The 17,170-nt window shown below is 38.9% G+C and overlaps 1 protein-coding gene across 1 annotated transcript in view; it reads left to right on the top strand.

Moving 5' to 3' along the window:
* The window catches only part of CSMD1 (CUB and Sushi multiple domains 1), a gene marked incomplete at its 5' end in the record, with an annotated part of 865,314 nt that overhangs the window by 772,470 nt on the left and 75,674 nt on the right, over positions 1-17,170 (top strand). Inside the window, one exon of the mRNA XM_018088901.3 lies at positions 7,417-7,605. Coding sequence (XP_017944390.2) covers positions 7,417-7,605 — 189 coding nt within the window. The remainder of the gene's footprint in view (positions 1-7,416; positions 7,606-17,170) is intronic.

Genomic DNA, 17,170 nt, shown 5'->3' with positions numbered 1-17,170 from the left:
CTCCTCACTGGTGGAGTGTTCTGAGGAGCAGAAAAGGCCTTGACTCTATAAGTGCTGCTCAGCAATAGCATCCCTGTATTATCGACACTATTTTTAGCACAAATCCAAAACACAGCCTCATATTAGTGACTATGAAGAAAATGAACTCCCTCCTAATAAACCAGAAGACCTGGGGAAAAGCAGGGGAAGGAGGAGGGCAAGGGGGAAGACTTTTAATATTTAGTTTTATTTTGCATTATTCTACTTTGATTTGATTGGTAATAAGTTAAATTAATTTCACCAAGCCGAATCTGTTTTGCCCACGAGGGTAACTGAGAGAGATCTCTTCCTGTCCTTATCTCAACCTACAAGCCTTCCATTATATTTTTCTCTCCCCTGTGCAGCTGAGAAGGGGAGCAATTGAGCAGCTTTGGTGGGCACCTGGCATCAGGGTCAAGCCAACACACCTTAACTATGTTCTTTTAACCTCACATATTTTCGTGAGAAGCATAATTCTTCACCATTCATTTAATGTTATTTTCAAGCTTTGTACATGGGAAACTACTGTTCCTACTCCCTCTCCATTTCAATTTAAAAGAAAAAGCTATCGATTGGTTTGTCTTTACATTTTCCAGTAGCTGGTTATAAGTAACAAGGGAACTGTACAAAGAAGTTCATCAGATTCTGTATAATTTTTTCTTCTCTGGTTCCTAAACTTGTACGTGGTGATTTACTGTAATAAATACAGCAGGAAGGTCACAGTGGAGGTTTATACAGTAATTTGAATCAAGACAAATATGCAGGATCATTTATAAATGTTGAATCATCAGTAAGAAAGTCTGTCCTATAAATAGCAGGTTATTTAGTTAGATGTTTAGTTTTTGGAGGGGTAGACATTTACAATTCTATCACTAAAAAGGGAATAGGCCTTTGCAAGTTTACCTTGTGTTTTCATGCTATTTATTTGCTAGATTTAAAGCTAAAATGCAAAAGAAAAAGAATGACAGCCCAATCCTTTCTTGTTGCTTGGTTGAGTAGTGTTCTCCATTTCGATCCTGTACATTATAAAGGGAAACGGATGGTCCATTAATCAAGGAAATGGGTTGGTAATCAGAAGAAGTACGTTTAATTTTCTTGTGTGACCTTACCTAATTACTTAAGCCAGTGTCCGATTTCTTATCTATAGAGCGTCTAAAGTGAAAATTATGGTAACACTCTAGTGCATTGAATATTTAAAGAATAGCAGTATAAAGACTTAAGATTCCCTGGTAACATGATGATGACGACAAGTAAGTATCCAAAAGACAAAGTTAGAAGGAAGTAGTATACTAAGCTGTGACTCTTTATCTGTCAACATAAAATTTAGCAGGTAAGCTAAACAAAGGCATCACAGGATTTGAAGGAAAGTTTTTTGTATATTTATAATTCCAAACATAGTATTATTTCTATGAATACTTATAAATATCTTCTTTGTATTAGTTTTTTACTATTGATCAAAGATACTGCTGGGAAATCCGGCCCTTTGCTAAAATAAATTCTTAGAGAAAATATTATATAAGTCACTGTAGAGACTGAAACCTACGAAATCCCCTGGGGGTTTGGGACATCCAGTTTAAAGGAATTTTAAGTTTTAATTGGGAGTTATTTAACTGAACTTCCCTTAGACAGAGTGTCTCAAACAGCAAAAAAACCCTCAGCACAGATGTTTGAATGTTCCAGCTATTAAGAGAATATGCTTTGTTAAGGAAGAGTGTGGTCCTGTAAATGCAAAATCAGTGTTTATCTGTGTTGCTGTCCACACATCCATTGACTAGTTATATGTGATTTAGCCAGGCAGTTATTACCCTGCTGGTATTCAGTTGCAAGTTGCAAATGGATATTTTGATTATAAGTGAGCTGAAAATGTCTGTTGCCTTGCAAAATATACTGGTATCTAAGAGGCCTTAAAGGAATGTGGATGCTATGTCATTTGGAAAAGTAAATTAAATCTATAACTGTAAAGCTACTTAGGTCTCTGGAATGGTCATAGAAGTTTGTCACATTTTGTGGTAAAACATTGCCATTCCTAGATGAGAGCACTCGTCTGTCATTACACCTATTTCAGCTAAGCCTCATGACATTCCAGGGCAGATTCTCCTCTCAGCAATTGGCTGGGAGAAAACCAACATTTTATCCCAGTGGTCCTTGACACAAGGCTGCAATATTTTATGACCACGCTGTATGGCTTTCTGCGTAAGCTCAGAATTTTCACTCAGCTAACAGTGGCTGTAGTTTTCAGTCTGACATTCTTCAAGCATTTGTTTACACTTCAGGTTTTCAGACGTTTATTTATTGTCTTGTGTGTGGTTCTTCTGTTAATATGTCAGTTCCTGACGCTAGAAGATGTTATGTGTGCTTCATCCTGGGCTCCAAAGGGAGTTCAGTTTAAAGAACAGATTAAAAATTACTAAACTATAGGTTGGAAATGCATTGTATGGAGTCTTATCAATATTCCTTTACTATATCAACAAGTGTATTTTTCAGAGTTGTAAAATAAATTTGTCTTCAAAATTTTAGATAATTTGCTTCAAATGTGTTTCTTCTTTTCATGCTATCTATAGCTTAGACAAAATCTTTTGAGTATCAGCCTTTTCTATAAATATTATGCTGCCTTTGCTAAGTTTTAGTAGGGCTTTTACGTGGATGAGGACTACAGGCACTACTTGCCTGTAACCTTATTGCTGGTTTCTGACATACTCCCAGTCTACTACCACAACTTTAAAATGTCATTATCATATATTTTTATAAGAATGGAAGGTGGATCTAATCTATGTTAAATAACTATTTTAAACAGAGGTTAGCAAAATATGTATGATTTATATAACAAAATGCATGTTATTATGGGTTTCAGAGACTCTATTAACAGCCATGAAATTGTGTAGGTCTTCTGTGAGCACAGTCCCCTTCTGATATGCAGGATCTCATGGCTTTATTATTATAATAAGTAAATAAACCCATACGGACCCAGCGAGTTGGGAGTCCAACAACCAAATCCGTTTATTGGAAGCAAACACTGCCTTTTATATGCACCTCAAAGTAACACCTGATTCCCTTGACCAACCACCATGGGGTATCTCACTGCCCATGTGCATGGGAGTACATTCAAGACTACATCTCCCAGGATGCTCCATCCAGCGTCCCTAAAACACGCCTCCTACAGGATCTTTTCTGTACTGCTCTCTGTTTATTCATTGTACTTAAAGGAATTCACCTTGCTTCTTGTAGTTCCATTCACCCTAACTTGTTTGTTCCAAACCTTAACTCATTCTCATCATAATACCTCTACCAAGCCAGTCTAGCTGTGCTCCCCAACCTTTTTGTTTGATCTCCACCTTTTTCCTACCCCTCCCTACAAATCATGGTATATTTTAATGGTTCTCTGGCAAACAGCATAAGGTTGTTCTTTATCCAGCTTTCATCAAATCTTTCCCTTCCAGCTTCCTGTTTTAATTTCTCTTGCTTTCTCTTTATAATGTCTCCCCTAATTTGTTAACCTCGTCTTTCCTTGCTTCTGTCTCTGATCTCTTTCTCCCACTAATCAATTCCAGTTTTATAAATTTTTCTTTCCAGTTTCTTTCACTAAATCATATATATATTTACTTACATCACATTTTAATCTGAACTTAATCTCAACCTCTGATACATTCATCCTTTAGGTGCCACTTCTAATAGCTAACTAAGTCCTTCTCTTTATCTTTTTCCATCACTGACTCTTAGCCTTCAATCCCTCCCTTCCTATTTCTCATCTCATTGCATAATCTGTCATGGCTGTTGTTCCCCTGGGCTTTTAAAACCAGCACCTTTGTGTCAAATATTCTTTCTCTCTTTTCTCCAGTTATAACCTCCCTTCCCCGTCAAACACATCTCCGAGTTTTATATTCACACTTGAACCTCTACCTTTAACTTTCACAATGTCAGATGACCACAAAGCATTATCAAGACATCTTGGTTCCCAGATCTCTTCTTCCCTATTTCTTCCATCTCCATGCAGCTGCTGCCACTCACTCACCTTGGGTTGTCAGGAAAAGTAAGCATTAGTAACAGTAGATTGAAGAGGTGGTTGAAAGCAGCAGATATTCAGGAGTCATCAACATATGTGGGAAGGGAGGATATAGTTTTCTATGGGTCATATGCAATAATAACCTTTAGGAATTAAATATTGCCAAAATGATGTTAAAGTAAATTCTGAGTGATATTGTTGTTTTGTGTTCCTCTTGTTTTCTTGTATCAATTTCTTCTTAGTTCAAAAGTTTTTTTGCTTGATTTTTTTCTGAACACCACTTAGTTCACTGGAGAGCTTAAACTATTCCTTTCGGGTTCAGGGTATTGTTAATTGTTACAACATAAGCAACAATTATGACTGATGGATTTCTCCTGTGCCTCCCAAGGAAATTTTCAGTATTTTGACATCATTCTGTGTCATTCGGCAGCCTGAATGTCCCATATTACATGCAATTTTAAAGATCATCTCTCTGGAAATTTATATATATATTGTTGAAACTAACCTCAGCTAAAAAAAAAAAATCAGAACACAAGTACAACCTGTTATGCTAAAGATCTTGTTCTGGGTAAAAATCCCTATGCTTTTATGTCTAGCCAAGAATTTACTGTTAGTATAACTGAAATGTTTGCAGTTTAATAAAAGAATTACTAGCCCAGATCAAATGATTTTAGGGGAAAAAGAAAGAAGAAGAAATTAAAGCTACTATAAGGAAAAACAGTATGGTTAGAATTTTTATTCTGTATTACTGAGTTACAGGCAAATATTTTCTGTCTAGAATTGCAGCAGTGAGGAAATAAAGTTGGACTTTTGTCTGAATGGTATGTTGTGTTTATGACTCACCTGCTATTCTTAAGATCTCCTAGGATATTTAAAATTAAATAGTGCATTAGAGGTTACTGGAGCTGACTTTACTGGTTGTAACCTGCTTCTTTTGCAATAACAATATCATTTTTTCTTCAATAGTTTGAAACGAAAATTAAAGTTGTGTTTATTGTGTTTCTTTAAATGTCAAATCCCCTATTAAATTTAAAAAGTAATTTTATAATTAATGTAATTTAGTTAGGCATGCAAGTGAATGTCACTGTGCTTAAAAGAGACACAGAACATGACCCTAGACAATTGTTTTACTGGACCATCCTGGTTTATGAATTTTAATTCTAGTTTTAATTTTTCCCTTTATGATTTAGTGTTTTTGTTTTAAATAATCCCCAAGAGAAAGGACATATAGAAATAATATTTCAAGTAGAAATAATGCTGCTTAATTGAGAAGTATATAATGGAATTTCAACAGATGACAGCATTTTCAGCATCCTTAACATAGGATTTAGTTTTCCTGTTTATATTGGGTGGCATTTCTTAGAAATATTGACTTTGATACACTGCATCTAAATCTAGATATTTAAAGGAAGCATTTCAGTTAGGAATATAATCAACTCTATGATCTCTGTCAGTGCAGAGAAACATCCTTCTTTAGGCAGCAATTGATACTACAGGTGCACCTTGGGGTGACAAAATATACATTAAAAATAATAAAACAAAACAAAACAAAAACCAGAGAGCTAGATATTGAAAGCTGTATAGCAAAATCTGTAATTATGCAGTTGTGAAACAAAACCCCAACTCCTACCAAATAATTTTCTACAGAAAATAAAATGAACATCATGGTGCACCTAAGACACATTCCAGTATGATGAAGGGAATTAGTATTAGTTGCAGTCTCAGTGTCCTTGGTATTGACATTTAGTTATCAGTGGAGTTCAACACTGTCTTCCCTGTGAAGAATGTTCACAGGCTTATTTCAGTGGTGGATGTTCCATCAGATTTATTTTCAGAAAGCCATGGTCCTGCCATGCTTCTCCTGAAAATATATTAATCCCTGTAAGCTTGACATGATACATGCCTGCTGCAAACATGCAGCGACTTGCACACCAATATGAAGTCAAGGTAATTATTTTATATTGCTTTTATCCAGTGATAAATATTGGCATGCAACAAACAGATTTGTGTTAAACTCCACGTGTGTCAAACTATATTGTACTTTTGCTTAATAGTTCCAGTTTGGATAACCATACTCCATCCTTACATACACACATTGCAACCTTGTTTAAAAAAATGGTCTTTGTTACTCACTTTTTGACACAAAAAAGTTGTACTTTTTTTTACTTCCTCACCACATGTCTAATTATTTCCATTTATATGTCACAAGTTGCCACGGTCCGAGGGGGGATGGGGCCGTGACACAGCACAAATGGGTTCGGAGACAAGGTAGGGGTGCAGATGGAATGTTTTATTGAGGCGTGCACGGGATTTTTTATCAGTTCAGGCGGGAAGAGGGCCAGAACATGGGGTGGAGCATGAGACAGACAAACGGGGGAACAAATCGGGATAGGGACACAGGCAAAAAGGGGGAGGAACCTGGGAGGAGCCGGGGAAGGAAAGGGCGAATGGTGGCTGTCTCCTCTCTGCAGCTTCTCCGGCCAATCAGAGAGGGAAGCAGGGAAGCGGGCAAGCCTGGGCATACCCGGGAGATACAAATTCTGGGGAAACATACAATGTGTATATACATAATAACTGTAAAGTCCATATTGTAAGTCCCCTCAGTCGCTGTATATCTCTTTCCACTTCTGAAATCATTCCCATTCTGATTCCTGGTCCTCGGCAACAAGTTCTTGAGGACTGTACTGGTCATGGAAACCTCTCTGTAGAAAATACTAGTAGAGTAGCGATTAAAGTTTAGCATAGTTTATTTTTATTTCAAAACTTAGATTTAAACAAATGCATTCTATCTTACCTCAGTTACAGTATAAGTTCAACCTTTAAGAAGTTACACTGAGTTAAGTTACATTATTTTAGTAAAAAGTAATACAATTGCCAAGTAATATTTTTGAGGAAACATGTACCAAAAAAATTAAGTGCATTTTAATATGAAAAAATGCCTCTGATGAATCAGTGTATTGTTATTTATCATGTAATTTTTTAACATATTTGACAAAATCTTTACACATTTTGACTTAGCTGTCTAAGTGCACTGGATTTTTTTAATAAAGCTGTTTGGTTTTTTATATTGTGAAGCTCAAAGAACATTTTTGTATTTATAAAGTCAACAAATGTGAAGTAGATTGTTTATGAAGTTTAAGCAAACTCACTGAAAAATCTGTGTTTCTTGATTGAAGCTTCCTCATGTGCAAAAACATAAAATGGTTTGTGATTATAAATTATGTTTTTGAGCTTCATAATGCTTCTGCATAAGTACACTGAATCTTCACTGAAGATTCCAAAGGTTTCAGTACCAATTTCAGTGGTATTCAAAGGTTGTACATGTCATAAATAATGTGATTTTTGCACATTAAGTGCATTTTATGTGTTTTTAATAATGTCTCTTTTTTGATGTTTAGCTCCTTATTGCAGCTTAAACCCTACCTTGAAGAATGGTGGAATTGTAAATAAAACAGGTGGTCCCGCTGGAAGTAAAGTTCGCTATTACTGCAAACCCGGGTATAGAATGATTGGTCACAATAATGCAACATGTAGGCGTCACCAGAATGGCATGTATCAGTGGGATTCTCCTGTGCCAATCTGCCAAGGTAAGATAATGCTTCCTCGTTGAGTATGCTTCTATAATTTCATTGCACAGAATATTTCACAAAACAAGGATACAGCACTGTCAATACTGCTGTATGTTGAAAGACACACTGGTATTGTGAGTTGATCCAAATGCATATTGACTTATGTATTGAATGTGTGCAGTGTTGAAGCATTAAGAACTGTTCATGCAGTCAAATACAGACCAAATGAAAAATATATTTTCAGAACTTTTTTCTTTAGTAAAATACGTATCTATAATATCTACAAACAGTCCACAGCTCATGATATTGTTATATTACTGTCATGGGTTGACCCTGGCTGGAATTTAGGCACCCACGAAAATCACTAAGAGCTGGGAGAAGTCACACAGGCAAAACAAAACTCAACATGGGAATAATATTAAAGTTTATTACTAACAGGATAAGGGCTTGAGAGTGAGAAATAAAACAGTCTTAAAAACACTTTCCAACCACCCCTCCTTCCTTCCATGTTCTCCCTCCTCCTCCTACATCAGTGCAGGGAGAGGAGTCCACCCACAGGGCAACAGGTCTTCCAGATCTGCTGTCCTGTGGGTCACCCTTCTATGGGCTGCAGAAGCGCAGCCTGCTCCACCATGGTCTTCACCGTGGGCTACAGGGGGCTAAAGCTCTGAGTCCTTCCCCTGTTCCGTGGGGTCCCTCCCATGGGAAAACAGTCCTTGATAGACCTCTCCAATGTGACTTCACCCCTCCAGACCGGAGGTCTTCCCTATCTGCTGTCCTGAAGGTCATTCCTCCATGGGATGCAGGGGGTCTCTACACCCCTATGTTTTTTCATAGGATGCTGTCCTTGACGGACGAGTTGCACCGATGTGGGTCCCCCACAGGGCAGTGAGTCAAGTCCTACTCAGGAATAACCTGCTCCGGTGTGGGTTTTCCTCTCCACACGCCACAAGTCTCCCTAAGGACCCCACTCCAATCCTGGGCCTCCCACAGGTGACTGCCTTCTCCCATGCATCCATCTGTTCCATCATGGGCCTCTTGTGGGGTGGGCCCGGAGGCCATAGGGCCGCCCTGCCTCCCCGGCCTAGCCCGCGGTGCCTCCCCGTGCCTCTCGACCCAGCCACCCCCACCTGCAGCAGGAAGGCAGGATCAGCTGCAGCCTGGCTGGCTCGGCTCAGCCGGCAGGATCAGCTCCAGCACAAGCTGCTTGCGAGGCTGGTCGGGCGGGAGCTACAGGGCCTTTCTCCTCAACCCTGACCCCAGCCCTGGCCATCATGGCCACAGTGCTCCCATGGGGTGCTCTTGAGGCAGGCCTGGGAGGCTGCAGGGCCGCTTCCCCCATGGGACTGTGCACCCCAGCCAGGGCTCTGGCCCCGGCTCCTTCGTAGGGGCCACCGTTGCCCGCTCTGGGCCAGCAGCTGCGGGCGGGCCCTGGGCCCACAGGCCACCACCACCCCCGGCCCGTGGCAGGGGAGGCGGCCCGGACCACCCAGAGCCCCAGTTGAAGGTTCCCCTGGCAGCAATTTCTTCTGCGTAACAAGTTTTTTCTTAAATATGTTATCACAGAGGCGTTACTAAAACTTCTATTGGCTCTCCTTCTGGTCAGCACCAGGAGGTCTGCCCTGGAACCATCCATCATCAGCTCCAGAGGGGAAAACTACACACACCCATGACAGTTACAGAACATTTTATAAAAATTCAGGAGTTACAAGGAATTAGTTAATTATTTATTATTTTAGAAAATGACTTCATAATGAGTACTTTAAAGACATATTTTGTAACTTTATTTCTTTTTTTTTTTTTTTTTGGTATCCTGGAGCTAAGCAGGGTCTACTTTAGCTTGCTCCAGACATTTGTTAAGAGTATTTACCATTTGTCAAATGTTTATGTCCTATCCCTGGAAGTGTTCAAGGACAGGTTAGATGGGCCTCTGAGCAACCTGGTCTAGTGGAAGGTGTCCCTGTCCATGGCAAGGGGTTTGGAACTGGATGGTTTTTAAGGACCCTTCCAAACCATTCTGTGATTGTATGATAAGGTCAGGGACATGGGGGAGAGGAAGAAGACTGAAAATTCTGTCCATATCATATATGGCTTATTCTAACATATTTTCATTTGTGTCTGCTTCTAGTCTGCTTTACTTATAAGATAAAATGGTACTAGCATTCGTAGTTAAGAACATCTTTGATTAAAACCTACATTTAGTTATTCTTAACTTTGTAAGACATCAACAGCAGTTTTTCATGTCTTCTTCAAGAAAAGGATTTTGTTTGAGGTTCCATCAATGATGATTCATCTATTTCTAAAAAGATTATAAAATGGAAGTTCTATTTGGTGCATTAAAAAAGAAAGCCAACTGAGATTTGGCATGATACTTACACTTCTGTTGAGTGTGTGCTATTTGCAAGAATAGCAAAAAGCCGCAAAAATTTGGCTACAGTTGAAGAACTTGAAGGAATAGAGCTCCCTTCCTTTATGATTTGGTAGCTAAATATTTCATCTGGATCAGTATTTTCATGCAGAGATGGTCCATGTGGCTATATCCCTACCAGTCCAGGGAGAAGCTCAGACTGTCAGTGTGCAACAAGAAGGACCTATGTATCTGTGCTTCCAGAATCCAGGACGTCTTCTAATCTCATATACATCATGTGATATGGCATAGTGCCATATATATGCCATATAGGATGTGACATGGCATATGATTCTGTTTGACCTTCCTGAAGGTCAAATCATGGGAGAATCTATGGGTGATCTGGACATGAGGAATATTTAGGGACAAGTGCTGCTTTTGGACTTAATGGAAATTCATTTTAGGTGCCATTGCTGATGCTGGCATTGGAACTGAAAGTTCAGACACTTGGCACTAAAGAACATGGAACGATGAATAGACCTACAGCTTGGGATCAGGAAAGTGGAGGATGCAATTCTGTTCAAGATTAAGATGAAATTTAAACATCTGTATGTGAGATAAAATTTTGATTCATTTACTTAAATACAGAAATCTAGTGTCATTTCAGGTGCCCTGAGGTATTTTACCTGTCCTCCATCTACCAGTCCAGAAAGGCACTAGCTCCTATGTGATATGTATTAGACCTGCAGGATATCTTGGAGACTAAGGTTCTTAGGTAGCTCTAGACAATGGCAAAAGGAAACAAGTCAAGACCCATCTGCCTAAACTATGTAGTTGATCTGGTCAATACTGTCACAAATTTTGGGAATTTTTTTTCCTGACTAGCCAGTAGGTGTCTTTTCTAAAAAGGTACTGAAATTTTGGCATCTTACTCTGGAACTCAGGTACTTGGAGCATGTGAGGATAGAGATAGTATTCTGTGTGTAGACTGGGGCAGTTGGGGCCATAAAATTTAGGAGGCCCTATATCATACTTTTCTCCAGAATTTAAGATATCATGATTCTTCAGCTGTCAGAAATTTTATGGAACTGTGTCCCTTGTGTTTCTATTGCTTGTATATCAGTATTAACCTGTTACTGCTACTACCACTATTGTTCAACCAAATAGCAGAGTTCTGTATGATGAAAATATGATCAAACTCTTCAGAATTCTTAAAAAAATAGGGGTTTTTTAGAGTTGTCTAATTTTTAAGTGGTTTTCTTTCACGTTTTTATGTTCACATTTTTAGTTTTTATGTTCACATTTTTATACCAATGGCAAAGAAAGGATTTGAATTTGCCATTCTAACTTTAAAAATTATATCCAGAATCCCAGCAATCATCCTCGGGTTTCCCCAGGCACCTTCTGCCAGAGGCTCCAGGAAAGACCATTCTCCCCGGCTGCGGTGTAGAGCACGTTCTTCACGTCCTGTCCTGTCCTTACTGGCTCAAGGGCTACCGCATGGGCAATCTCCTGTTTAATTTGTTCAAAGGCTTGTTGTTGTTCAGGGCCCCACTGGAAATCATTTTTCTTCCGTGTCACAAGGTAGAGAGGGCTTACAATCTGACTGCACTCGGGGATATGCATCCTCCAAAAGCCCACAGCACCTAGGAAAGCCTGTGTTTCCTTCTTGCTGGTTGATGGGGACATGGCTGCTATTTTGTTAATCACCTCCATTGGAATTAGACGGCGTCCATCTTGCCACTTCACTCCTAGGAACTGAATTTCCTGAGCAGGTCCCTTGACCTTACTTCGTTTAATGGCAAAACCAACTCTTAGGAGAATCTGGATTATCTTCTTTCTTGAAGACTTTCCCCACTGTGTTCCCCCATACAATGATGTCGTCAATGAACTGTAGATGTTTTGGAGCCTCGCCCTTTTCCAGTGCAATCTGGATCAGTCCATGGCAAATGCTGGGACTGTGTTTCCACCCCTGAGGCAGTCGATTCCAGGTGTACTGCACATTCCTTCAAGTGAAAGCAAATTGTAGCCTGCACTCTGCTGCCAAAGGAATGGAGAAAAAGGCATTGGCAATGTCAATGGTGGCATACCACTTGGCTTCCTTGGACTCCAGCTCATACTGGAGCTCCAGCATGTCCGGCACAGCAGCACTCAGGGGTGGTGTGACTTCATTGAGTCCACGGTAATCCACCGTCAGCCTCCACTCTCCACTGGATTTACGCACTGGCCATATAGGGCTATTAAAGGGTGAGCGAGTCTTGCTGACCACCCCCTGGGTCTCCAGGTCATGGATCATCTTATGTATAGGGGTCACAGAGTCTCGGTCGGTGCGGTATTGCCGACGGTGCACTGTTGCTGTGGCTATCGGTACCAATTGTTCTTCAACCTTCAGCAGTCCCACAGCAGAGGGGTCCTCTGAGAGACCAGGCAAGGTGTTCAACTGTCTAATTTCCTCTGTCTCTACAGTAGCTATGCCAAAAGCCCAACGAAGTTCTTTTGTGTCTTTGAAATACCCACTCCTCAGGTAATCTATGCCAAGGATACACGATGGGGTGTCTGTGCCATTCCTTCCCTGTCAGACTCACTTCAGCTTCCAGTACAGTCAGCTGTTGGGATCCCCCTGTCACCCCAGAAATGGAGATGGATTCTGCCCCTACGTATCTTGATGGCATTGATGTACATTGTGTGCCAGTGTCCACTAAGGCCTTATATCTTTGTGGCATCTGATGTCATCTTAGCCACCGATTAGCTCATGGAGAGGTTTCCATGCAGGGAGAGAGTAGGAGAAGAAGGATAGGCTCAGGGATGAAGAGATGACAAGAGAAAAGCTTGGCAAGAAGAGCAGTTAGAATTAAAAACTGAAAGCAAGTTTTCAGGGTCTATATGGATCAGCAGTGCTAGGCTGCAAATATCTGGAGACTGAGACATGGTAGCAGTGAGAGTGTAAGAGTGTCTGTCTGTCTGACAGGCATGAGCAAATACCCCTCTTTATCACACCCATTCATCTACGGAGCTCAGCTTTTTACTTTGTTCTTCCTGATTTCTCCCACTCATTCTAAAAATAATTTTAAAGAGCCTTGTAAAACCCCTGACTGCCCTTCACCATTTGAGTTACTCCTTGGTAGATTTATAAAACAAAACTGGAGGTACTACTTTAAGGAAGTTCTCATCTGGATTGTAGGTACTTGGAAAGCCTCAACACCCATGACAGAGTCATGATAAAAATATAGCTTATGCCAGTGTTTCCTGCTTAAAATGTTGATTTCCAAGACTATGGGTACCTCTGTGCTTGCTGAAATGCATACATGTACATTGTGGAGCTAGAGATCCTTGTACTTTTTGCTGTTATTCCGGATCCCTGGCCGTGTTCTATGTCTACCCTGGGAGAATGGGCTTGAAAATATCCATTTGCAGTTTGCACAAGATGCGTGATTCTGGGACCTCCAAATTACTTCTTTATAAAATTAGGATTTCTGTGTTTTTGAGTATGGAATTAAACTTGTGCCTTTTACCCTCTTTGTAAATGTTATTATGCAAAAAATGTCCCTCTTAGCACCCAGTCTTAAATTAATAATTTGAGGTAAGTAGCATAACTTAAATATTTCAAATCCCAGTTTCCTCTTATAAACCAATGATCCTATTTTAAAATATAAAACAGTTAGATAAATATATTACTCTGGACTAAAAAAGCCCAGAGGTTTAAGGGGAAACCTGGTAACAGTCTTTTAATATGCTAAAAGTAATTCAAAAGAGGAATGAAATAATTGATTTATGTTCTTTCTAGATAAAGAAATTACAGCTAAGCTTACTTTAGTAGGATCTTAAGTTTTTCTTTATTTTTTTTCTTCTTTTCTCAGAGCAACTAGTGAAATACTGAAAGAGATTACCTTTGATGAACATTGATCGAGTATAATTTTGACTTGTGATAGGAGAATAGAGTAGATAATGGCTCAGAATATGGTTTTTTACACCCACAACCCTGTTCTCACTGTCTTTGTTTCTGTGTGTATCCAAGTCTGAGAATTGACATGGCTCTCTCCAGTGTTACTGATTGGATATCATACACATAAACCACTCAGCATATTTTTCATTTTGAATCCTGCTTTTAGGGACTTCTCTGTTTCTGTCTTTAATTTTAGGGTATTTAAATGCTTTTGTCAGCACTATTTTCAATGCCAGAAACAGGTCACTGAACAATAAAAGCTTGAGGATTGACTTTCGGGATTTTCCAGTGCATGGAAATAAACTCAATGTCTGACTGTATGCAGTCTCCAGCTTCATTTCTGTATGCAGTGAATTTGCCTGCTTTTAAGGGATATAGGTACATAGATATTTTAAAGGCTTGCCGTAAACTTTAAATTCACAGGTTTTGATAAGGAATAAATGCAAGTATGACATGTAGAACATGAAAGAGTAATTAAAACTGCATCTCAGTTTCTAGGTCATAAAAGGCTTTTCTGCTTGCATTGGAAGAACTATATTTTTCTGCTGTGCAAGATAATAGACACAATTAAGTTTTACTTATATTTTTCACACTCTGAATGCACATCTCCCAGCTGCAACCTGTCAGTCTCATCTAACCATTGACCTAAGAAGTATTTTGACAGTTCCTTAAGTCAGAAGATTTTCTCACACCATTTTTTATTGTTTAACAGTCATATGGGAAACTGGGAGCTTGGTTGTAACACAGTAGTGACATTATTTCCACCTTCCAAAGACAACACACCATTTCAGTCAGTTTACTTCAGCTAACTTTACTTTAAATGTCAAAGTACTTGCTGGTTAGTGAAACTGTCCTTGCTGGTAATTTTTGTTTGGACACTGCTGTTCTAAAAGCCATTATCAGCCTCAATAAATTAGTAGCAGCAGGAATATTCTTTTCCAATCCCAGTTTCAGGGAGAGAAACAAACAACAAATAAACAGATAAGAGTGTAAAAGGAACGGTACCAAACTGCTTTTGTGATTAGTAGCTAAGGCAGCAGTGAGAGTAGCCTGACAATATAGAGAGAGTAGCAGAACAAGATTCCGCAACAGCTGAGGAAAGAAAAGAGACAGTAAAGGGCTGAGGTACACACTGAGAATGAAAGTACTGAACTGTGGCAGGTAAGTATAGATTTTGAGGTTCTTTAGAATACTGGGCATCACATCAAACCTGACATAACTGAGAGACCCACCTGGGTGTGACCGGGCATTGAACATCTTTTATTCCTTAAAATAACTTGCATGTAAGAGCTACTCAGTCTTGAATTTTTCAATGAGTCTCTAGAAAGGTTATTGCCAAAGGTGAAGAGCAAATGCTAACAGAATCATTTGCTTCTAAAATGAACTAAATAGGCCTGGATTGAGAGGGTTTTTTGTTTTTCAAATGGCATAATAAAATCTTGTTCTGCTAAGCTATTTGAAGTTAATTCATGTTTGGAGTGTTTAGAGGGAAATAGACTAAGGTCCACCTGTGTGTACAGAGAGACACAAACATGGGATGGGTGGATAGACTCATAGTTTTGAATTTTATTTTTATACAATTAAATGTATGCACACTTAACACAGAGATTATTGTTTTGCTGTCAGAAAGGAGACCTGAAAATGTTGACAAGAAGTTAAGTCTTAACCCGAATGCATTCTATATCAAGCATTCAGACACATTGACACAAGACAGAAGATAATTGTAAGGTTTGTTAGGACGGGGGGACATAGTGCAAGGCTCTGGGGACACTGAAGCCTTTCACAGTAGCTATGACTTGAAATGGAGAATGCAATGTCATTTTTATGATGTACTAAAAGAGAATGACCATTTAACTTTCTGTCAATTCAGCAAGCAAATGAACTTTTTGCAAGTAAAAAATGACAGAAGGTCAGAGTGGGTTCTAGTTGTATGTAGAGGATTAAACTGGTCTTTGGGGGAATAGATAGAGCATTTTAACCACATGCAGCTATACTGACTGTTTTGAGTACACCAGAGCCCTGAAAAGATATCCCTCCTGCTCTGGTCCCTGAGTGGGAAAAGACTTCTAATACAAAGACCTTATCCCAGAAGCTGCAGAACTTGCTTTCGTTCTTCCCCTTCTCCACTTTCTCTAACATGAATAAGAGCAGTAAGTGTGGACCTCAAGAACCCTTTCCTTATCACCTGTCTCTACCTTCTCTGTCCCTCTACTATTCCTTCCAGTGGCAGGAGGCTCAGCCACTACCCATTAATGGAGATATACTCAATTTTGATAAGACAAAAATGTTTCTGGTTAAGATGCAAAAAATGCCAAGAAGTTGTGTTACTAAGGAAGCAGCTTATTGTGGTACATTCATCCAGTTAATCTCTGTACATAAATAACTACTTTCAAATAAAGCATAGCATTAAAATAAATTTTAAAAAGTATATGTACTGGAGAGTTGCCTTTTTTCATTATCAAAAGCAAGGGACCTGAGAGGTCAGATGGCAGAAGACAATCTTGACTTGGACACCTTTCCTAAAAGTGACTGAAATAGATAATTTTGTAATTACATTCTACCCTAAAATGTATATTATGAGATACTGTTAAATGAATTCTGGTTAAATAAACAAATAATAAATAACCCTAAAAAACCACACTAGGTGCTACTCAAACTTCACTAAGTTGATAGCAAATTAAATTTTGTGAGCGTGAAAAAACATTTAGAGTTAAATTCAGAAGGTGCAAAAAAAGAGTGAAAATTATTCAGTAAATAATTTCCTTCATGATATGGAAAATTAGTAAGCTTGGATTCACATAATATCTGGCATACTAAACTGAATTAGTCAAGTATGTCAATAAGTGATAAACATACGAATAATGCCCTTAAGTGGAACTCTTTCCTATCTAGTCATTTATTCAGGTTCTTTTCTCATCAGACAAAAAAAAATTAAATTCAATTATTAAATAACATTGTTTTATATGTATGGAACAAACAAATATGAATTTTTCTTTGTAGTAGTGCAGGATTGAAAGAAACTCTGAGAGAATGGAAGCAGACTATTAGAAAGCATTTAAGAATTGTCCAGTTCTTCCCTTCTTGGACCAAATTACTTTGGACACTTCCTTGATTTTTTCCCTAGCAAACAAACGATTGCCCTTAGCCTATGTTGAAAATTCTCTCTCTGCAGTGATTGGATTAAACTAAATAATTATTTATAAATTTTTTGTCTATATTAGATGCACTTTTAAGTTTTTATCCATGTTTTAAATACTATTCCATTTATTGGAATGTTGCAAACACGACAGAAA

The sequence above is a fragment of the Manacus vitellinus genome, unplaced genomic scaffold (assembly GCF_001715985.3).
Source record: "Manacus vitellinus isolate BGI_N305 unplaced genomic scaffold, ASM171598v3 scaffold_11_pilon, whole genome shotgun sequence".
NCBI classification, from domain to species: domain Eukaryota; kingdom Metazoa; phylum Chordata; class Aves; order Passeriformes; family Pipridae; genus Manacus; species Manacus vitellinus.
Note: the sequence above shows the minus strand (reverse complement) of the source record. Positions and strands in the feature narration are given on the sequence as shown.